Below are 23,942 nucleotides of genomic sequence, written 5' to 3'. Positions count from 1 at the left end.
TATTCTTGTTCAAATGCTCCAAGCACTGTTCAGAGATTTTTATGCGAGTGAGCAACCTGTGAGCAACCACAGCACCCATCTTGTGCAAAGCTTTTTGCATTTGCAATTCTTCATGCAAAATATATCCTACATGTTCTTTTGAAATGCCTATAGTCTCAGCAATGTCATGCACTTTAACTCGCTGGTCATCCAATACCATATCGTGCACTTGATCAATGATTTCTGGTGTTGTTATACATTTTTGGGCGTCCTTCACGTGGATCATCTTCAAGGATGGCATGACCACGTTTAAACTTGGCAGCCCATTTCTTAATTGCCGCAAACGAAGGAGAAGAGTGCCCATAAACTTTTATGAACGTCGAATGAATTTCTTTTGCCGTTAAACCTTCTTTTACAAAGAATTTTATAACAACACGATACTCAATTTTATTCAGTCCTTCCAAAAATAGCTACAACAGAACATCAATCAAAAAAATTCTATTTCAACCTCCAAAACAATCAGAACAACAACAAAACCACAACTATAAAGGAGCAGTGATTCTCTCATATACAAAATAAGTCGCAGATAAAACAGACTACTTTGCCGACAGAACTTAAAATGTCATCATGAGTATCAAGGATTTAGGCCTAACATGACCTGTTCTGGCCTTAGAAGTCATCGTTTAAGAGGATGTCCTGGTTTTCTTTTTTCTAATGGATTGTACTTTAAGGCTTGTTTTGGTAATCTTTCTGTTTTCATTCTTTGAACGTGTTCCATCCATTTATGTTTATATTTTTTAATTTTTTCTATTACTGGTTCTTGGTTTAATTCTTTCATAATTTCTTCGTTTCTTTAGTGATCAAATAGGGTATACTTTGCAGTTTTTCTCATAAACTTCATTTCTGCTGTTGTTAATCTTTGTCATTTTGTTTTATTGTCCAGATTTAGGTTCCATACATTAAGACTGGTAGGGCTAATGTATTATATACTTTTAGTCTGGTTTGTTTTTGAACTAGGTTTGGTTTAAATATAGAGTTAATTACACCTGTTATTTTTAAATATTTTGCAATTTTTACGTTTATATCTTTTTCATATGTGATTATGCATCCTAGGTAGTTAAATGAATTCACCTGTTCTAAGATCTTGTTATCTATTACTATTTTAGTTCTTGCTGGATCTTGTTCTTTAAAGGCCATAGTTTTTGATTTTTCTGTTGATATTATCATACCATAATATTTGGCTATCTTATTTAGATCTAAAATAGTTTTCTGTAAGTTATCTTCAGAATTCGTAATTATTTGATCGTTGGCAAAGAGGAGTGTGTTTAAGTTTACTATAGGAGAGAGTTTAATTCCTTGATGTAAATTTTTATTCCATTTTATTATTATTTCATTTAAGTAGATATTAAAAAGAGCTGCTGAGAGGGGGACATCCCTTTCGGATCCCTTGGATTATCTCTCTCATATGTGATAGCCCGTGATTTAATCTTATTTGTATTTGATTATTTTCATATATACTTGTGATAGCTTTTAGGATATTATTTGGTATTTGTCTTCCTTTTAATATGTTAATATAATATGTTTCTTTTAACTTTGTAAAATTCTTTTTCTAAGTCAATAAATGCAATATGTGTTTCTAAATTGTATTATCGTCTTTGCTCTATTATTAATTTTAGGCAAAAGGCCAAGTCTATACATGATCATCCTTTTTAAATCCATTCTGTACTTCTAAGATAAAGTTTTCGGAATATTTCATTAGTTTGCTATATATTTTGTAACAGGAATTTAGTATACTAATACCTCTATAGATTTTAGGGTCATCTCTATTACCTTTTTTAAATATAAGAATCACAATTGCTTTTTTCCATTCTATTGGAGGGGGGGGATACCAGTTGAATAAATTTTATTTAAAAATAATAAGAGTCTTTCTTTGAATCTTGTTCCTGCATATTTATATAGTTCTGAAATAGCTTATCTTCTCCAGGTGATTTTCCCATTTCTTGTTTCTTTCAGACTGATTTCTAATTCTTCTTTAGTTATTTCCTTTTCATTTTCATTAATTGTTTGCCAGTTGTCTTTTTTTAAATATTTGTCTGTCCACAATTCTGTGTAGTAATTTAGAAATTCTTCTAATTTCAATTCGGTGTTTAATTTTATGTTTTCTTTGGTATCTGCATTTAAGTGTTTCAAAACCTTATATACATTGGATCTTATTTTATATAAATCATGTTCTAAATTAGAAACAAATTTGTTTCATGATTCTCTGTCTTTTTCTGACTTCTCTTTTAGCTATGGCTGTTATTCTTTTATATTATATTTCATCTTCTAATCTTTTACTGCTTAACCATTTGTGATAGGCTTCTTTTTTCCTTTTGATTATTTCTTCGATTATATCATCCCAGATCTTCATTTTTTTCCTTTTATTGAATTTTTTGGTCCATTCTATTTCTATTTCTTCATTTTGTTTTAGTTTATCTAGATATTGGTTAATTCTTTGTTCATATAGCCATTGTACATTTGTGTCATTCAATAGCCTAGTTTTATAAACAAATGTTTTAATTTTTCTTTCTGTTCTTGTTAATTGTAGCCATTTAGGTGGTAATCTTAATTTTATTTTAACAAGGAAGTGGTCACTGCTTATTTCATATCCTCTGTGAACTCTAACATCTAAGGAAAATTTTGATGTCTTTTCGTTTAATATAAAGTAATCTAATATTGATTTCCATCCTCTTGCTTCCCAAGTATAGTTATGTATGCCTTTATGTTTATAGAAGGAATTCATTATTTTTAGGTTATTATAAGCTACAAAGTCAATCAATTTTTTACCATTCCTGTTGAGAGAGTATATTCTCCATGTATTCCTATATTATTATTAATTTTCGTGTTTCCAATTTTTGCATTTAAGTCTCCTGCTAAAATTATATAATCATTTTTATTTATTTTATTATATATGTTTTGTAGCTGATTATAAAAATCAATATTATCCTGTTCTCTTCCTTCTTTTGGGGCATATAAACCAATTATTGTTAAAATGTCATCTTCTACCCAATCAACAAAATCTAATAACCTGAAACCTCCACATCCACCTTAAAAAAAAGGTGTCTACAAGATCAGTTGCAACTGTGGCTTACACTACATAGGACAGACAGGCAGATCTGGAGAGTACACCGATCAGAACACTAAGGATGTTGAGAATGAAAGAAAGCACAAATTAGGACTGGCAGCACAAGCAACAATTGATTGTTCATTACATACCTAACAGTTATAAACAGTATAAATGGAGAACCTATAGAACAAGTGAAACGTTTTAGCTACTTAGGCACAATTTTATGAAGATGGTAAATATAGAAACAAACAACAGAATCAACAAAGTTGGTATGGTAGGAAGTCAACTGAATAAATTTATATGGAATAAGAGAAATTAGTCAAAATACTAAATTAGCTGTATACAAGACATGTTCAAACAAATTTTAACTTACGGATCTGAGAGCTGGGTCAGAAGTAAAACACTTAAAGACTAGAGACCACAGATGTGAGTCCTGAGAAAGATTAGAGGCATGAACAGATGGCATCAATGATAATATCATATTATCATCAAAACGGGGAATATTAGGAAATAACTTGACATTGTTAGCATACTAATCTCAGGTGATATGGTCACATAAACAGAATGGGAGAGGAAAGATTAGCAAAACAAGTGTGCTCTACCAGGTTGGCAAGAAAAAGACCCAGAGGAAGACCAAGATATAGGTGGATTGATATGGCAAAAAAGTGCCTTAGAAGATAGAAAATATAAGATCTGATAATTTTAGTCTTGACAGGTAACAGGCTGATTTGGAGGAAAATTGTAGATAGGAAGTTAGTCATGATGTAAATTTTTCATGTAGTACTATCATATCCTGTACACCCCTTGAGGGTACATGCCAGGAATTTGATAATGATGATAGTATAAACAGGAAAAGAACAAAATAAATCCATAATGTATTAAGCTGATATTCTGTTGGATTTCAAATCAACATTTTCAAAACAGAAAAATACCTTTCACTATACATAGGGCACTCAATCAGGTAGTTTATACAATTCAAATTTTAACAGAAAGAACTGATGTCCTATCTAGGACAAGATAAAAGAAAGAAATTAATTTGCTATGTTAGAAATGGTAGTAAAATGAATTTCTCCCAAATTTTGATAAATTAATGCAGCCATACTTTAATGTTAGATCGAGTGCTTCATAGCTGATGCTGGCAAACTATTCTTTCAGACATGTAACACCTAAAATGTGTTAGAGCACTGTAGAATTCTTTCCTTAAATCCAGAGTGAAGAGTATCCAAAACTCAGTATGCAAGTCCTAACTTGCTGTAATGACAGATAATGTCTACATTATCTAGATTTTATGTTCAAGGCAGGTGGCAGTTTCTTCCGGTCTGCACACACACTTTTTTATACAGTTCTCAGTATTACATGAAATTTTCTTTAGGAGAATGGGAAAAAAATAACTATTCAGATGTAAGGTTTAAATGTAACATGGAGATTATATTTATTGAGCAATTTGGCTACCATTTCAGATGTATTAGATGGGAATAGCTCTGTTGCTATCATTCAGCATGTCAGATAAGGGTGGGATGGGAGAGAGAGAGAGAAAAGAGGGTATGTAGTATTTTATCTACATGATTAAGTTTGGAGCTGAACTGTATATGTATACTGACCAGTAGCCACTTGTTGCTTGTGCTTTTACGTGTTTAGAAAAAACCTGCAGGAATGGTGGTGGCCTGATCAGTGGAGCAATACCCATGGAAGGAAAAAAGGCTGCAGAAACAAACAACATCTACATAAAAGCAACTGGAGAAAGTTTGAGTGAAAGTCAATTAAGAGACTTATCCTTATCTGGAAGTATCCTAAGTTTGGGTGGATTTCTGATTTATGAAGTATTAGGAGTTATGTAGGCAAAACATGTTTGGAACAAAAAAGGACAAAGTTCCCCCCCCCCCCCTTCCTGGTCCAAATACACTGAACCAGCTTTTTGTCCACTTCTTCCAATTACTCGTATTTTGTGCTTTGGAACAGTGTTTCCCATACAGTTTATCTCAAGAACTAAAAACTTCACTTGTTAAAAAAATATATCAACAGGTTCCTTCTTTTCTTTACCATACATGATGCTGGGGTATAGGTTTTGCAATCATCTACTGTGTGTGTGTGGGACTGATTAGTATGCAAACAATTAAGTTTGCACCTGAAACATAGTTCAAGTCTAAAGATGGTACAACACCAGGGCAACTCATTGTAAAGGGGGGGGTTACAATGAGTTGCCCTGGTGTTGTACCATCTTTAGACTTGAATTATGTTTCAGGCACAAACTTAATTGTTTGCATACTTGGGATTAGAAGTTAAATAACCAAGCTTATAAAATTACTTGGGAACCCTAATATACAGTATCCCCAAGTTAAAAAAATTAATTACACACACACATATATATATATTTTTTTTCAGAAGCCTATACACACCTACATGCCTCGTCCCATCATTATAGACCTCAAAAATTGGGTATTATTTCCACACTTGGAGCAAGAACCTGCTGACTCATCACTGACAAGGACGAACTAGCCAAAGAACTTCAACATTTAAGAAACACTTTCCTTCAACATGGTTATAATGACCACACACCATCCCAAACTACTAAACCAACAAGAGACCAGAGAAATTTCTAATGAAGAAAACAGAGGATTCATCATGCTCCCATATATTAGCTCCATTTCCATAAAAACCAGCAAAAATACTTAAGGAATACGAGGGATGTCCAAAAAGTAAGTTCCATTTTTAAATATTTTCACAGCAGCACTGCGATCGCAATGATGCACATGTGTGCTGAGTTTGTTGATTCCTTAGCAAGGATTGGTGTCATTTTCAGACATTCTTGAAGTGCGTACGCTTCTTGATGTATGTTTATAATGCCTAAGAAAATTGAATCACCCGCTGCATGTAAAATTAGGTCAGTTATCCGTTTCTTGAATGCAAGGAACATTAAAGCACCTGAAATTCATTGGCAAATTATTGAGGTTTATGAAGAACATGCAATGAGCGATTCAATAGTATGAAGATGGGCAAGACTTTTTAATGAAGGGAGGACAGGTGTGCACGATGATGAACGAAGTGGGTGACCATCTTTAGTGACTTACGATTTGATGTGTTCAGTTGAAGAGAAGCTTAGACAGAATAGGATATTCACTATGACATCACTCTCGCTGCAATTTCCAGAAGTTTCACATTCATGTCTTCATGAAATTGTGTCAGAGAAACTGAATTCCATAATACCCCTTATAGTCCTGACCTCGCAGCAAGCAACTTTCGCCTGTTCAAACAAATGAAATCTTTCCAGATGATGAGATCAAAGAAGCAGTCACTAAGTGGTTTACATCACAGGTAGTAACCTTCTACGATGAAGGTGTAAAATTCTTGGTGCCCCGTTATGATAAGTGCCTGAACAATGGCAGAAATTATGTAGAAAAGTAGTGAAAGATGTCTACTTTAATTTCCGATAAATTTTTTTTTTGTGAGTATATTTTCATTTCTCTGACAGCACATCGGAACTTACTTTTTAGACGTTCCTCGTAGTATTTACCCCCTTTTTCAAGATGAGATCACTACTCCAATCCACAAAACCTCGATATAGCCCACTTCCATAGCTGGATGCTTATTGGCAATGGTGCGATTTCCCATCACCTTACTATCGACAGACAGAAAAATCAATTGAACAACACATTGAAGAGCATGTTTTAGATATTGAATACCATAGAAGTGAAGCCTCAGCTTTGTCATCACATGTGTTCCACTTCAGTTGACCCACAAGACACTTCGCAAATAAGACCAAGTTTTATGGGATAAATCAAAACTATTACACCATTGCTATGATACTACAGAGAAAATCTGGGAGTCTTTGGAAATAGCATTAAATCCTAAACATCTAAATATTAACCAAAGTATTAACCTATCTGAGTACATCCTACTCTTCATTAGTCAAACACGTTCACATGAATGCATAAACACACAGAACGTTCTGATTAATTAGAAATATTTTTAAAATATTAGTTGTGGAAAGTTTTTTCACTTGATTATACTATAAATTAAAGATACCAAGAAATTATATACTGGGTTTAATCCTTTATCCAAGTGTAAGCAAACAAAGTTTGCAGCAGAAGTATTTTCAGGACTGGGACAACTCGTGGTAAAGGTGATATGAATTCACATCACTTGCCTTAATATCCCATAATGCAAGGCACATCTCCTGCATTACTTCAACCTTGGTATCACCTCTGGGTATGGCTCCCACTCATGAGACCTTAATAAATGTCGAAACCGGTCTGGGTAGTGACCCTTCCCATAATTTCTTGGTATCTCATCATCAAATTCCTGTCATGTAACCTCAAGGGGTATATAGGATATGATAGTACTACATGAAAAAAATTACATCATTACTAACTTCTTATCTACAATTTTCCTCCAAATCAGTCTGTTACTTGTCAAGACTCCAACATTATCAGATCTTATATTTCTAACGTCTAAGGCACTTTGTGCCGTATTAATCCACCTATATCTTGGTCATCCTCTGGGTCGTTTTGCTGCCAACCTGGCAGAGAACACTTGTTTTGCTAATCTTTCTCCGCCCATTCTGTTTAAGTGACCATACCACCTGAGATTAGCTCTGCTAACGCATTCCTGGATGCTGACAATGTCAAGTTCTTTCCTAATATCCTTGTTTTTAATATCATATTGCCATTGATGCCATCTGTTCATGCCTATAATCTTTCTCAGGACTCCAATATCTGCAGTCTCTAGTCTTTGGTCAAGTGTTTTACTTTTGACCCAGCTCTCAGATCCATAAGTTAAAACTGGTTTGAACACTGTCTTTAATACAGCTAATTCAGTGTTCCGACTAATTTCTCTCTTATTCCATATAAATTTATTCAGTCGACTTCCTTTTGTACCAGCTTCGTTAATTCTGCTGTCTATTTCTATATTTAATTTACCATCTTCACTAAAAATCGTGCTTAAGTAGCTGAAATGTTTTACTTGTTCCACAGGTTCTCCATTCACAACACAGTTGACATTTTCAATGATTCTACCTATTTTCATTGTCTTTGTCTTTTTAATGCTGACCTTCATTCCATATCTATTACATAAGTTATTCAATTTAGTCAGAGAATCTTGCACACTTGTAGCGGATTTATTTAGAAGTATAACATCATCCACATAAAACAAAGAGCTGACATTAACATCTCCAATTTTGATATCATGTTTAATACCACTTTCCTTCATAATATGATCCATATAGATAATGAATAACAAAGGGGATAATGTATATCCTTGACTCACACCAGATTTAACATTAAACCATCTTCCTGTACATCTTTCAATTATAACTGCCGACTTACAACTCAAATAAAGACTAAGTATTGCTTGATATAATGCCCCATTGACACCATATAACAGTAGCGTATTGAATAACTTCTCTCTTGGCACCTTGTCATATGCTTTTTCAAATCGACAAAACTTAAATACAAATCTTTGTTATATTCCCATGCTTTCTCGACTATTTGTCGTAAAGTGAAGATCTGATCCTGACAGCCTCTATTTGACCTGAATCCAGCTTGTTCTTCACCAAGCTTTTCTTCCACAATTCTTCTCAACCGTTTCTCAAGTATACTTGCATAGATCTTGCCAGGAACACTCAGTAGGGAAATACCTCTGTAATTCTCACATGCAGTTTTATTTCCTTTTTTATATATGGGTTCTATGAGAGCTCTACTCCAATCATTGGGAATTTGTCCCTCTGTTCAGGCTTTCTGAACTATGCAGTGCAGCCACTGTAAGACTCTTATACCACCATACGTCAGCATTTCTGGTCGAATATCATCTACTCCAGCTGCCTTTCCACATTTCAAGCCCTCGATGGTTTTTCTACTTCAAGTATAGATATGCATTCCTGACTGCATGCCTGGTCAGTGTTTTTTACCACTGTGCTGTCATCACTGCTTGTTTCATTTAGCAGTTTTTCAAAGTAATTATTCCATACTTCAAAGATATCTTTTTCTCCCATTTTCATGTCACCTTTATCATCTCTAAATCCTTTTACAGCACTCTTTCCTCCATTCCTAAGCTTCTTCAACAACCTCCAGAATATTTTCCCACCTTCTTGGTATTTATTTTCTATATTCTTGTCAAAGTCCTCCCATGCCTTTTGTTTAGCTAGTTTTACACAGTGTTTTGCATTCTTGCATTTGTCTCTGTATTCTCTAAGAGCACAAGCTGACTTATTTGCCAGGAACTTTTGATATGCTTTCTTCTTTTCCTTCACTGCCTCTTTAAGTTCCTGTGCCCACCATGGAGTTCTAATTTTTCTATCCTTGCAGACAACTTCACCACATGCCTCTCTAGCTGAATCAATCAGGGCTTTCTTCAAGGCTTGATTCCTGTTCTCAAACTCTTTCATTTTTTCTTCAATAATCTTTGTGTATTTTAGTCTACAGTTCACATCTGAGAGCTGCTCAACTTTTAATCACTTTGAAACTTTCTTACATGTTATTCTTTTCAATATGAAATTCAATTTTATCCTGCTCAAGACTAAATAGTGATCACTTCCAATTTCAAATCCTCTGTACAATCTGGTGTACTGCACAAGAAAACATCACTATCAACAATAACATAGTCAATGAGACTTTTCTTATTCCTTGCCTCTACATGTGAATTTGTGCACATTTTTATGTTGGAACATGGTGTTAGTAATAACCAGTCCATGTCCAGAGCAGAAATCCAAGAGGTATTTGCCATTATTATTAGCTTTGCTCTTTTCTCCAAATTTTCCCAAAATATTTTTGTATGTCTCACAATCATTTCCTACTCTGCTATTTAGATCCCCAACAAGGACCAACTTTTCCTTTTTCATTGTGTCAGATGCTTTCTCTAAAGCATTAAAAAATTCCTCCACTTCTACCTTAGTAGAACCTCCTGGGGCACTATAGGCACAAATAAGTCTCATTGCCCAGTTCCCCATTCTGATATTTGCCCACATCACTCTACTTGAGACTGACTGCCATTCAAGAAGATTACCTCGTATTTAGTGTTGTATACTATGGCTACTCCATTTCCTTGATTGGTATCTTTGTTTTTATTTCTATTTCTTATTATCTTTAGTTTTATTTCTTGGTATCTTTATTTTTAAAAAATCAATCTCTATTATAACTGCATAACAGTTGTCACCTTTGTTAGTGTTTACTGTTATGTCTACTAGTTCACTTGTTTACACCTGAAGAAATTCTGTGCAATTAGGATGAAACATTGTGTTACCAATTAAAATAAATGTTACCAACTTATTCCAGTTTTCTGCCTTATAAACTTTAGTCGAATATTCATGAACTGGCAAAGTCCACACACACACAAGGTAGCCCATAAATCACAAAAGGGTTTAAACAATTAATAACTATTTATTATTTTTTTTTTTTTTATTATAATGAAATACAGAACTTGGAGATTTTTTTTTTATTAGTTATGAAAACCCACTTATTTTAAACCCTTTTGTCATCACAATGCATGCAAGCATGTGTGTGTTTTATTTTGTAAAACAAGGTGCTGATACCGATTGTTTACTAGTGGGAAAAATTTAAAACTGAAAAGGATATGAATAGTAGACTCAAGTTATTTACTGATATTTTTACTTCAGGAATGTTTTAAGAATAAGTATATACAGTTTATTAAGCATAAAAAATAAGTAAAATGTCTATGACAATACAAATTTAGTTAAGATATTTTCTATATAAAACAAATGTCATGAAAAATGTAAATTTTATTAAATAACTAAGTTTGTTTGCATATTAGGTAAATATGTAAAATATTACTGAATATCAATAATTACTAAATGTACCACCTTCAGTTGTCACTGTTAGTAAAGTTGTCATACAATTATATACAATGCCATTTGACTGTATATCATTGTATAACTGTCGCAAAAAGCATTGTGTGTGTGTTTGTACACACACACACACACACGCATGTACATTTTAAAGGTTGACTTATTGTAACAAGATGTCCTGCTCATCTCCAAACAACATTATTCTAAAGGAAACAGCAGCCTTATAGTAATAAAACATTTCTTTGATATCTCCAAGTTCTGTAATGAACATTGACTATAGGTTTTCAATCAAATTCAAAACTTAGATTTGTTTGATTAGGATTACAATTTGAAGCTTATTCATTTCTACTTGGTGTAACATTTTTTTAAAAGCAGAGTTCCTTGTACAATGAAAATTTGTTGGTTTTGTAAATGTCTTAACTTTTATTTAGGAGAATTCACTCACCTAATCTATCATCCTCATCATCAGGAACTGGATGTATATTCTCAGGTGTTTCCATTTCTTCATATTCATCCACCATAGATGTACCAAACGCCCTCAATACACTAAGTGGACAATAGTGCTCTGTTCCATAGTGTCCTAATAATTCCATCTGGAAATAATGTTTCACAGTTACACTGAGAGAGATAAAAAAAACGATGTGCACACATGCCAGTACATATGTCATGCAAACAAAAATTATTTAACTGAATCACAGATATGTAATAACTGTGGTGGAACAAAGAAACTTTTGGTAAGTGATCAAAATGCTGTTTTTATCAAACAAGAGTGGTTCCCAACCTTTTTCCACTTGTGTACCCCTTGTTTTTAAAATAGCTGTTTTTAAATACTGACATTTATTGTTCCATAACTAATGTTTTCATTTTGTTTACTTTACTGGTTTTTCCGCTATTACTGATTATTTTTCGTGTACCCCTGAACGGTTAGCACATACCCCTCAGGGTAGGCGTACCACTGGTTGGGAACCGATGAACTAAGCAAATGATATGTGATACCCAGACTTGAAAAAGATAGTTAATTGTTAGCAAAACAGATACGTGTTGCTAGAAGGGCAGGAAAACAACCCAGAAGACCACAATCTGTGGACTGATACAGAAGGAAGTGCTTTGGAAGACTGAAATATAGCATCTCTAACAATACAGCAGCAGCAGGAATGGAGGAGGAGGAAGAGAAGCTTGTTCTATAAGTATGGAGTATGACTGTGAAGGGATGTTGGGTGGTAGCTGTACATCTTTCAATGGATTTGGTAGAGATAGAGAGAGAGGGAATTATTGATGATAGATAAGTGAATATTTATAAGAATAAATAAATGGATAAGGTAGATTTTTCTATTATTTATCTTAAAATATTACAACATAAGCACATAATCAGCTTTGTTCTATTTAATAATCACACATATTGCAGTATCTTATCAATGCTATCATGACAGAAGCCTGCAAAAATACTAGGTACAAAACAGATAAATTTCATTAAACACTCGACTATAGCATTATAACATATTACTTACTAAAAAATTATTTCAAAGCAGATTACACTCAACTCTCATTGTAGTAAACATCACTGCAGTGAACTTATTAGGATAACATGCTGAACATTTTAGACAATATCCATAGCAAGAATGCTATTTTAAAGCAAATCCAAAATAAATTTTCCACTATAACCTTTGGTCTCTCAAGTGTAACACTTCAATAGTAAAAGCTTGGAGAGCTGGGAGGAGACTTCTACATAGCCTTTAAAGGAACATAGAAAACTAACTGGGGATTTTTAAATTAATGCCTATTCTTTATCTTCTCATGGTGGATCCATTAGCAGATATCCACCTGGATAATAAACAAATGAAGACAGGCTGGAAATTTGGCACTTAGTCACCAAATTGTATTCTGTATTGCTTAAACCAAGAATAAAATGATAGCACATGATGAAATGTCATATAGGTTGGGATAACACTTGGTTAAACAAGACCTACTCCTGCTGTTTCATCAACGAACCAGAGCAGTGAAAACTGAACTACTGAGACAAACTCAATCCCAGTAAAATTGAGATGGACACTATCACTACAATTGTGAATGGAAAAGAAGTGGAACTAATCTGTGTAACAGTGATCAGGAAAATGTAATAACAATATTTAACACTAAACATGAACATTTACCTCTCGAATCTCAGGCAATTTCAAAATGTAAAATTGGACAATAAGATTAATTTGTTCTGCCTGCCATGATCCTACAGAGAGTCCTAAGAAAGAAGCAAGAATTTGAGTTCAAAGAGAAGACAGCAGGAAAAACTGGCTCCTCTTAGGGAATGAAACAACAGAGAAGGAAATTAACACATGACATATAGGAATATTAGAAAAATTTGGAGAAAAGAGCCAGGTAAATAATAATGGTATCTTTGGATTTCTGTTCAGGACATGGACTAGTCATTACTTATGTTCCAAAATATGCAAATAAAATTCATATGGAGAGAAGACACATAAAAATACTTTTTTTTATTATCCCCCTCATTATAGTGAGTACGAGAGTGGCAAACTTGTGATATCTCTTGCTGGATGATGCCTTACTTCATGTAATACATACCTGTTACATTACCTCTAGATTTGCCCTAACTCTTCTTGTCCCTTCTTCCCAATATTATCAAAGTATTCAAGGGCTAGGAATGAGCCCCCCCCATCAACCTCTGCCGAACAGCTAGGACACATTCTGAGGTCAGGGTTGGCAGAGGACAGTGACATCAAGCAGGATGACACAGGATAGCAGTGCAAGAATCCACAAGTCAAAGGCAGCATTCCTAAGCCTCAGTGAATGGAGGTTACTGTCTTGGCATCAGGTAAAACTGAAAAGCTGTAAAACTAAAACCATCAAATAAAACTCCTAGCCATGAAAAATGCAACGAAATGGGCAAATAAAATGTATTAGGACATACCTCAAATAAATGGACCAGACAATTGGGACCACTGACAGATAATAAAAATGCAGATAGCAACCTGGAATGTTGACACAATGACCAGATGCAGTGCTGAATTACATAAAGTTTTAAATCGAAGATGCATCAAAAACTGTTGTATTCAAGAGATGAAATGGAAAGGATCTAAATCAAGGAATATTGGAAATGTATCTACCACAGTAAGGTAGCAAACCGTAACAGAGTTGGTCAGTGATCAACAGTTAAATTAGCTTGTTGAGTGCTAAATTAGCACTCGTGCATGAACATTAATGCTGCTTATGCCCTGAAAACCAGCTGCAGTGATCTAGAAAAGCAGTCATTCTGGAATGGTCTTGACAACTTCTTGCAGTCTATACCAACAAATTACATAAAATGATATGGGTGGTGATTTCAACAACCACGTAGGAAGGATGAGTGCAACCTACCACAACTTAACAATCAATAACCACTGTTATAGGTCTACCAACCCACAGGACCAAGAGATACTGTGTTTTGCATTAACATATTATTATTATTATTATTATTATGGGCAACTCCAGGGGTCATTAGACTCATCGAGGGAGGCCCAAATCATATTCATCACAGCTATTCTACATTCATACAGTATCTATCATACCTCGCCTTAAACTCATTCACTATCACAGCATCCACCACAGACTCTGGGAGCGCATTCCACTCATTCACCACTCTACAAGTAAAGAACCCAGCTCTAACACCTTTACTAACCACACTTTTGCCCAGTTTCCATGGGTGTCCCCTAGTCCTCCCACAACCAGCCCTGTTCTCAAAAATATCTTCTGAATTAATTTTATAGAAACCCTTCAGTAATTTGAATGTCTCAATCATATCTTCCCTCCTCCGCCTATCAACCAATTTTTGCAACCCACAAATCCTCAACCTCCTCTCATAAGGTTCCTTCCACAGACCTGCTATCATCTTGGTCACTCGCCTCTGGATCCTCTCCACCTCCTCCCCATCAAGAAGAAACCTAGGTGACCAAATCTGGGCACAGTAGTCGAGATGTCTTATCAAGGCTCGATACAGAGGAACAATAACCTGCTTGTCTCTGCTTGTCAACATATTCTTCAGCAACCAAGTGATTTGATGAGCTGATTTGGCCACTTTTGCAATGTGCCCCCTAAACTTCAACTCCTTATCCACCAACACTACTAAATCTCGTACCTCATCAATTTCCTGGAGTACAGTTCCACCCATGTAGTAATCTGCTGCTAATCTTTTCACCCCAAAATGCATAACCTTGCATTTTGCCACATTAAATTGACATCCATTCACCTTAGCCCAGACCTCCAAATCTATCCAAATCATCTTGCAAAATTTTGATGTCATCTGCATTCACTATTGCCCTACCCAACTTTGCATCATCCGCAAACAAATGAACTGTTCCTCTCAGATCCTTTCCTATATCATTAATGAACAAATTAAACAGCAGTGGTCCAAGAACAGATCCTTGTGGCACACCACTAGTCACAGGTCGTCTTGTGGATTCTACTCCTGAATAAACCACTCTCTGATATCTCTCTGTCAACCCTATATCCATCCTCATATGCTGCAATTTACTGATTAGAATTCCATGTGGTATCCTGTCAAAGGCCTTAGCAAGGTCCAGTAGAATCACTGTAAACCCATTATCCTTATCCAGTTCAGCAGTCACTGTGTTATAATATGTGAGCAAGTTACTGTGGCATGACCTACCCTTCACAAAACCATGCTATCCCCAATACAGTATCCCATTTTCTTCTATCCAATCTTGTATTTTCCTCTTGACTATTTTCTCCAAGACCTTGATAATGATTCCTGTTATGCTGATTGGCCAGTAATTTTCAACAGCAGTCTTGGAACCACCTTTATGCAGCGGAACTATTTTCCCCTCTTTCCACCCCTTTGGGACTGACCCCGACCCGAGGCTCAAATTAAACAAAATGGTCGAGGGCACTGACAATTGTTTAGCCGCTTCACGTACGACACGAGCTGGTATACCATCCAATCACACAGATGTATTGACATTGAGGTTCTGTAATAGACTAGTTACCTCTACTTCTTTCATCACAATTCAAGTATAAGCTGTTGGTTCTTCCATTCCTGCAATGTCACCATCTGGATGATATACTCTTGCAAAGTGCTCGCTCAGTAATTCCACTATATCGACTGATTCGGTTACCTAGGGAGGTAACCGAATCAGTCACATACAGTCAACCATTGCCTCCTGCAAACACTTCTTAACTACCTCCCATGCACTATCAACATCCAGCCCTTGCAGTTTTACATGCCATAGCACTGAACCAAGCACACACCTAAGCTTGTCATACTTACCAGCCTTGTAATTCCACATGTACCCTGTCTTAATTGTAAATTCCACTCCTTTAGCCACCTACCAAGTCATGACCTTATGGTCACTCTCACCAATTGGTGGCAACATGGTCATGTTCGTTACAGCCACATTCTCCATTGCAATTACTAGGTCAAGCACTCTCTGCCCCTTGGTATTTTCCACTACATGCTGCCGCAGATAGTTGACCCTTAATAACTGCATAAAATCCAATTCCTTCCTCCCATGTGCCCTCTCCTCTTTCCAGTCAATGTTACCATAATTGAAATCACCCATAATAATTACCCTTCTTCCACTCATTTGCCTATGCATACTATCCCCACCATCAATTCCATCACCTGGTCTATAGCAGCACCTAATTGTATATTTTGTTCTGCTAGATTCTATCTCACACCAAACAGCCTCAAATGTGCTCTTTTCTCTATCCTGCAGTTCAACTTCTATACTCCTTGGCTGCAACTCATCAGCTATCATCAATAACACTCCTCCTCCCTTTTTATTCACCCTGTCACTCCTGAACACGCTATACCCATCGCATTCAATCCCACTAGCTTTATCATCTTCTGTCAGCCATGTTTCACTAATACCAACAACCTGTGGTCTGGAAGTGCCAATCAAGGTCAAAAACTCTTCCTTCTTGTTCCTAATACTCCTGGCATTAGTGTACATGAATTGCAGAAGCCCATTTGTCCCATCCCTACTTTGATGCCTTATACTAACTATCCCATTCTGATTTGTTATCCTTTGTACTCGCTCGGGCATAATATACTCATTCATACACTCAACTGCCTCCCTGAAGTCCACATATCCACTCCCCCCCCCCTTAATAAATCTAGTTTCCCTGAGTCTGTACATCCACTTCCACATCATTCATCAACACTGTTTCAAGCCTCTGTACACCAACTCCATTCAAGTGTAACCCATCCATCTTATATAAGTCCTTTCACCCATCGAACTCATTCCACACCACTCTCCATGCATAATCCACGCATAAAGTCATTGGCGATTATGGCCCTCCTTCTAAACACTTCACTGTCATACTGCAGTAAAATACTATCCTAACTCTCTCACTCTTCTCTTTTGCTACCTCAAGTAATTCCTTCACATCTTCTATTATTTCTATTTTGTCCTCTTTCAAATCATTTGTTCCCGCCACAATTATCAACTCTTTCATCCTCTGTTTTTGCACTCTAATAGATTCGCTGACGCCCTTTATGTTCGCACCCGGCTGGTACGACTTCATCAAATTCTCGACTATCACACCTCTTAATAGCAAATCCCCATACAGTACTCGCTCCTTCATTTTATTGACGTTTACAAATATTCTATTATTTGTCGTCACAGACTTACGCCGGTTATTAGTCGGTACGTTCAGTACACATTTTTCCATACGCTCCAGTTGCCTTTTCGCTCTGTGTATCGCACCGTTCAAACGCGCAATTTCACTACTCGCATTTATCTCACCATTTTCATTATCAATCAAATCATCCATTCGTTCTGTATTTCTACCTCCAATATGATTTAGCAATTATTAGTACTTTCTTCACAAAACATACAGAACACCTTATTACATATAAAAGTGGTAACATAAGTACTCAAATCAATAATATTATGGCAGAATGCTCATCTTTCAAGATCCTCGAAGACTGCAAAGCAATAGCAGGAAAACTGCTCAACATGCAACACATACTGCTAATGGCAGAGCTTCTGATGCCAAACCCAATGACAGCTCTTAGCAAATAGAGCTAAGAGCTAATTCTTTAAAATTCAATGGCATAAACTTGACTAGCAGGAGGGATAAAATCTGTGTGAAGAACCTGTGGTGCATCGAGAGGGACTTAAAAGTGGGGGTGACTTCCAGTGTTACTGCAGTAAACAAGCTGCATACTATTTAGGCATATTGAAGGGACCTACAAATGGCAACAAGGAAACCATATGATGGAAGGAAAAAGTAAAGGACAAGCTTTGTAATAAGATGCTCTTTTTCAAGCAATGGCAGCAAAGGAGGAAGTGAGAAGAACTGTAGCACAAGTGCTGGTAGCTCTGATGATTTTTATGCACAACTCAAAATGGCCCAAAATGATAAGGAATTCCTCAAGAATGCAAAACAAAGACTAAGGCTTTGAAAGTTTTTTTCACTTGGTTATACTATAAATTAAAGATGCCAAGAAATTATATTCTTGGTTTAATCCTTTATCCAAGTGTAAAGCAAACAAAGTTTGCACCTGAAGTAAGTTCACAACTGGGCTACTTGTATATAGAGACTAATGATTTCACATCAATTGCCTTAGTATCCCATACTTGTCTGTAAGGATATGTGCATTGCATTATGGGATACTAAAGGCAATTGATGTGAAGTCATTAGCCTCTATATACAAGTAGCCCAGTTGTGAAGTTACTCCATGTGCAAACTTTGTTTCCTTTACACTTGGATAAAGAATTAAACTAAGAATATAATTTCTTGGCATCTTTAATTTAAATACTCCAGGCAATCAAATACATAAATGAACACGGGGCGTTACTGACAAAGAATGCGAACATAAGATAGACATGGAGGGAGCATTACCATCACCTGCTAAATGAAAAGCAAAGTTTTGCTCAATCTGCCAATGATGGAAGGTCCTGTGCTGGAGATCACAGAAGGTCCCAGAATATTATACTAACCAAGTGAAAGACATATACCAAAATGTCACAACCAAAGTGAGAGGCCCAACAGGAACCAGCAAAAAATTGGAGATCAAGGTGGAAGTACATAAACTGGAGCTAAGCCAGCTTCTGTTTAACCTGGTCATGGACTATCTAACAGCAGACATTCAATGACTTGCCCCATGGGATATTTTATATGCTGACGACATTGTCTTGGTGAGTGAGCTAGGACCCAAAAGACTTACAGATGATACTAGATAAGGGGAGTACAGCTCTGGAAACTGGTGGCTTGCAAATTAGCTGACAGAAGACTGAGTATATGTGCTGTGACTTTTTCATTTGGCCCTAAAAATAACAACAAGATACCCCCCCCCACACACACTCAAGAAAGAAGGCAGACAGCTTCAAGCACTCTGGCTCAATACTCACAAAGGCCAGTGCCATCAATGCAGACATGATTTCATCCAGCCACACGATCACTGGCTGGATGAAATGTAGAGTACTGTCTGGAGTATAATGTGATATGAAGGATGCCAGTATGAGGAAAGGGGAAGATATATAAAACAGCAGTAAGACTTGCCATTATATATGCTGCAGAATGTTGGCCTCTTAAAGAAACAACAAGAACCAAAATTACATTAGAGAGATGAAAGTGCTGAGGTGGGCCAGAGGTGTTACCATGTTGGATAAAGTGCATAATGAACATTACTTTGGGAGCTTCAAAGTTAGACCGATAAAATAACTGGGTGACAGCTTAAATGGGTTGGACATCCTACAGATCTGGAGTAATGGAAATAGGCATGGAACTGGGACCCTGTGTAACATGGATATCCCTCATGATTCAATGTAGAAGATGCCCTCTATTCAAACTGTTGTATGTCTCCTTGAACACATTCACCAACAAACGCTGATGAGATATTAAACTCATTCTCCACTTTCCAAGAAAAAAATCTAGTCCTTACACTCACTCAATTTCCTAGCATGACATCTTGTTCTCCCCCCCCCCAGCCAGGTGAAAAAGTTTCCAATGCAAAAACCTATAAGACCCTTTTAGTAACAAATATTTTATCATATCCCTTCTTTTTCATTTATTGATCTAGATATGCAACTCACAAAACTTCAATCTATTGTCACAGGTATTCCACAGACTACTTACCATCTAGGACAGTCATCTATGGATCCTTTCTGCCACCACCTCATCTCAAAGAAACCCAGGTGACCAAACTAATGCGGTAATCCAATATCAAAGCCTTATAAAGAGGAATGATCGTATCCTTTTTTCTACTTGTGTATTTTTCAATAACCAAATAATCCTATAAGCTACTTGGCAACTTTTGCAATATGCTTTCTAAAAATCATCATCATTATCAAATTTCTGGCATGTACCCTCAAGGGAGTGTACAGGATATGAGAGTACTACATGAAAAATCACATCATTACCAACTTCCTATCTACTATTTTCTTCCAAATCAACCTGTTACCTGTCAAGATTCCAACATTACCAGATCTTATATTTTTGTCTTCTCCTTTTATGACTTCTTTATGCAAATAACTCCTTTTTACCTTATTCTATCTCTTTAAGCTATACTGCCTTCCGCACTTGCCTTCTTATTCCTTGAACACAAGAAAATTTATTTGATAAGCTGTGCCACTGATATTAGTTTTCTAGTAATAAGAAGTGGTAAGTGCGTCCTGTAGTTTTCCATTACATTCAGATTATCCCCGATTAATTAATATCTGCAGTCGTAGTCTACTATCTATCCTTTATTATCCTTTCTCCTGGGTTCCCGCTAATAGGCTCTAATATTTTTCGGAACAGTGCAGCAAAAAATTAAATATCAGGCGACACTCTATTAACATTTTAAACACATTTATTTAACATAAAACAATGTACACTAATATTTCATCAAAGAAAAATAAATGCTTAGTTTAACTCTAAATAGCACAATTATGTTAAGATTCCCTTTCAATTTATGATAATCGTGTCACATAAATATCCACTCCTATCCAATATCGTTTCTATTCTAAGCAATTATACTATTAACAAACTGTTGCTCCTTATCTGTTATACACAGAAGAATATCATTACACATAAAAGTTCGATCCCTCTGATACTAAGATGATACTCTAGGCAAAGTGCACTATTAACAAACAGTTACTCTCTGACTGTTACATTCATAATCTTCCATTGTTTATTAAATATTTTACATCCAACCATTAACTTCGCTCAAATTCAGCAGCTTAATCTTAACAGTCCTCTAATAAAGTTCTCCCATAATTCACAAAATTGAAGGAAAAAAATCGAACTCACTTTAGGGCTGCTACCCACTGCATATTCTCATTCCCTGGCTTTGGATTGGAATCCTGACCTTTTCCTCCCATATCAGGTTTTCTCTCCCTTTTTACGCCAGCGATAGATTTACTGACGGCTTCTGTTGGGATGCTGTCCTCTCGGCACTCGGGCGAAGATTTTTGGCTTGAGGAGTACTTGCATGTGCGTTAAACTAACGGAGCAATTCTTTCTCGCTCGAAAATTCCTCTGTTTGGACGATAGCTCCCGGCGAAGGTTTGTCATCAGATCAAATGCTTTGTCTGGCAGACCGGCTTCTGTCATCTTTCTTTCAGACCACTGGCATGACTTCTCCTGCAGTCGCGTTTCGATGGCTTACAATTATAATTAACAAACATGTTGATGGACAACCGCTAGGGTACCGGTGACGATCTACGGGTAACCGATGACAACCCATGGATAACCGATACTCCGGCCAACGCTTTTTATTCACCTTCTTTCGGATCCCTGCACGAAGATATGGGACCCCGAATATTTCGGTGTGATCCCTTGTTCTTTCTTTGATCTTCTACTACACTCCTTTAATCCTATTTGTTTTGGGCAGCGGAAATGCATCTGAAGTTTGTCGGTCTGTCTGACACTGACCTTGAGTGTTTACAGGTGAAATTCACAAACAACTTTCACATATCCTTATAAGGAGCTAACATACAATGTTTTCTGGTGGCAAGGTATTGCTTTTGTTCAATACATTCTAGAATTTTCCTTTTTTAGGGCAGTAAATACAGACAATTCCCACGGGGATTATTTACATTAACAAACTGTTTTAAATATACATAGACATACACATTATTTTTATAACATCCTTACAGGGCTTGACCTCTGTAAAAATCGATGAAAATGCATTGTCATTTTGAAGCTACATCAAATTTTTACACTAGTCGATGGAGGCCAAATACAAAAAATTCAACGCTGTTGAACTTTCCGATAGAAAACAGAAAATCATTAAAAGAGGACATCAACAAACTAGCTGAAGAATGCAACATCGATTCTAAAAATATCGTCAGGTGGCATCGTTTCAGGCCAATAAATAAAAGAAAGGATAGAACGAACTTTCCACAGCTCATAAAAGAGACTTGTGACACTCCAACAAGCACAGCTAAATTAATATCAGCGATCAACAACAAGTTCAAAAGGCACCTGCCCCCAATCACGCATATGTGCTCGACCAAACTTAACATTTGCACAGAGAGAACAAGGTTGTCAGTTTTGAAGAGAACTTGAAGAAAAATGTCAAAATGGAGACACCAGTTGGATCATCGACTACAAGCAAGTCAAGCTGGCGCAAAAATCAAGTGACTCCACTAGTAGCCACCATGGAAACCAGTATGCAGACACTGTACAGAAAATATACAGTGCAGTATGCAGGCACTGTATAGAAAATTGACCCTTGCCGTCAAACATATGCCTCACAAAACCTTCCATATCCACTTCAACATCCATGGCCTAAACTCCAACCTTAATATTGTCCAGTACCACCTTCAGTCTACCAAACACCACCTACTCTTTCTGGCAGAAACTCAAATCTCACCTCCCTCCAGCACTATTTATCTCAACTTTCCAAACTACTCACTCTTTAACAACTTTTGTCCCAAGGGTGTTGTCTGTGCATACATCTGCTCTGACATCCCTTGCCAGAGAGCACCCAACCTAGACCTTCTTTGGTTGAAAATATCCCTTCCCCACTCAGTCAAATTCACTTGCTGTCTATTGCTCCCACAATTCAACGAACCATGCTTAGCTCTTTAATTTCTTCTACTTAAAAATTGATTTTCTCCAATCTCACCTTCCCAACAGCAAAATTATCTTCCTAGGAGATTTTAATGTTCACAATACCAGTTGGTTTTCTTCCTCCAGTTGTACAGATCTTGCAGGCAGAGATGCCGAAACATTTGCCATCACTAACGACCTTACACAACTTGTTCACATGCCAACCAGAATACCAGATAACGCAAACTACTCCCTAAACACCCTGGATCTTTCCTTACCAATGACCCATCCAAATGCACAGTGAAAGTAGTGAGCTCCCCCCCCCCCCCCCACAATCTAGTGCTCATATCCTCCGAATGCAACAATGCTTACACAGATACTCCCATACAAGAGTATGTTTGGCATTATAACAGTACCAAGTGGGACAGCCTCCGCAACTTCTATGCTACATTCCCATGGTTGGACTATTGCTTCCGGCCTTCCAACCCAAACATATGCACCGAACTTCCAAAGTAATCCTCACCAGCATGGAAACATACATTCCACACACTACTCTGAACTGCCATTCCCTAACTAAATCTTGGTTCTCCAAAAGATGTGCCAAGGCTGTGCATATGAAACACCAGACATACCGTAACTGGCTGAAATCAAGAACCCCAGCCTCCTTTAGAGCTTATATCGAAGCCTGGAACAGATGCAAAAAAACAGTCAATGTTTCCAATACAAAGTTAGAAAGAGCAAAAAAGCAGGAAACTAGCAGCCTGTCTAAACGGCAGCTGAGCCTTTTGGTCTCTCCCCAAAGCAATTGGCCGTAACTTCTGCCCAACACTATTCCCACCCTTATCATACTCAGATGGCGCTATTGCATCATCACCCCAAGAAAAAGCCAATCTTCTGGCTTCACACTTTGCTTCCAATGCAGGCAAAACTGACTATAGTAAATGTCCCCCAACCATTCCAGACATCCAACATACAATGCCCCTATATCCTTTTGCCAGGATGAGATCAGAAAAATACTGTCCAAATTAGACACAAAAAAGTATCCTGGCCCTGATGGTATTTCCCCAATTA

The 23,942-nt window shown here is 36.6% G+C and overlaps 1 protein-coding gene across 1 annotated transcript in view; it reads right to left on the bottom strand.

Annotated features, from left to right (window-relative positions):
* The window catches only part of LOC150098723 (SUN domain-containing ossification factor), a 265,907-nt gene that overhangs the window by 102,069 nt on the left and 139,896 nt on the right, over positions 1 to 23,942 (bottom strand). The window contains exon 8 of the mRNA XM_090405371.1: positions 11,326 to 11,473. Coding sequence (XP_090261497.1) covers positions 11,326 to 11,473 — 148 coding nt within the window. The remainder of the gene's footprint in view (positions 1 to 11,325; positions 11,474 to 23,942) is intronic.

The sequence above is a fragment of the Typopeltis vanoorti genome, chromosome 15 (assembly GCF_054136105.1).
Source record: "Typopeltis vanoorti isolate ZY-2024b chromosome 15, IOZ_Tvanoo_1.0, whole genome shotgun sequence".
NCBI classification, from domain to species: Eukaryota; Metazoa; Arthropoda; class Arachnida; order Uropygi; family Thelyphonidae; genus Typopeltis; species Typopeltis vanoorti.
The sequence above is the reverse complement of the archived record's forward strand: the minus strand, read 5'-3'. Positions and strand labels throughout refer to the sequence as shown.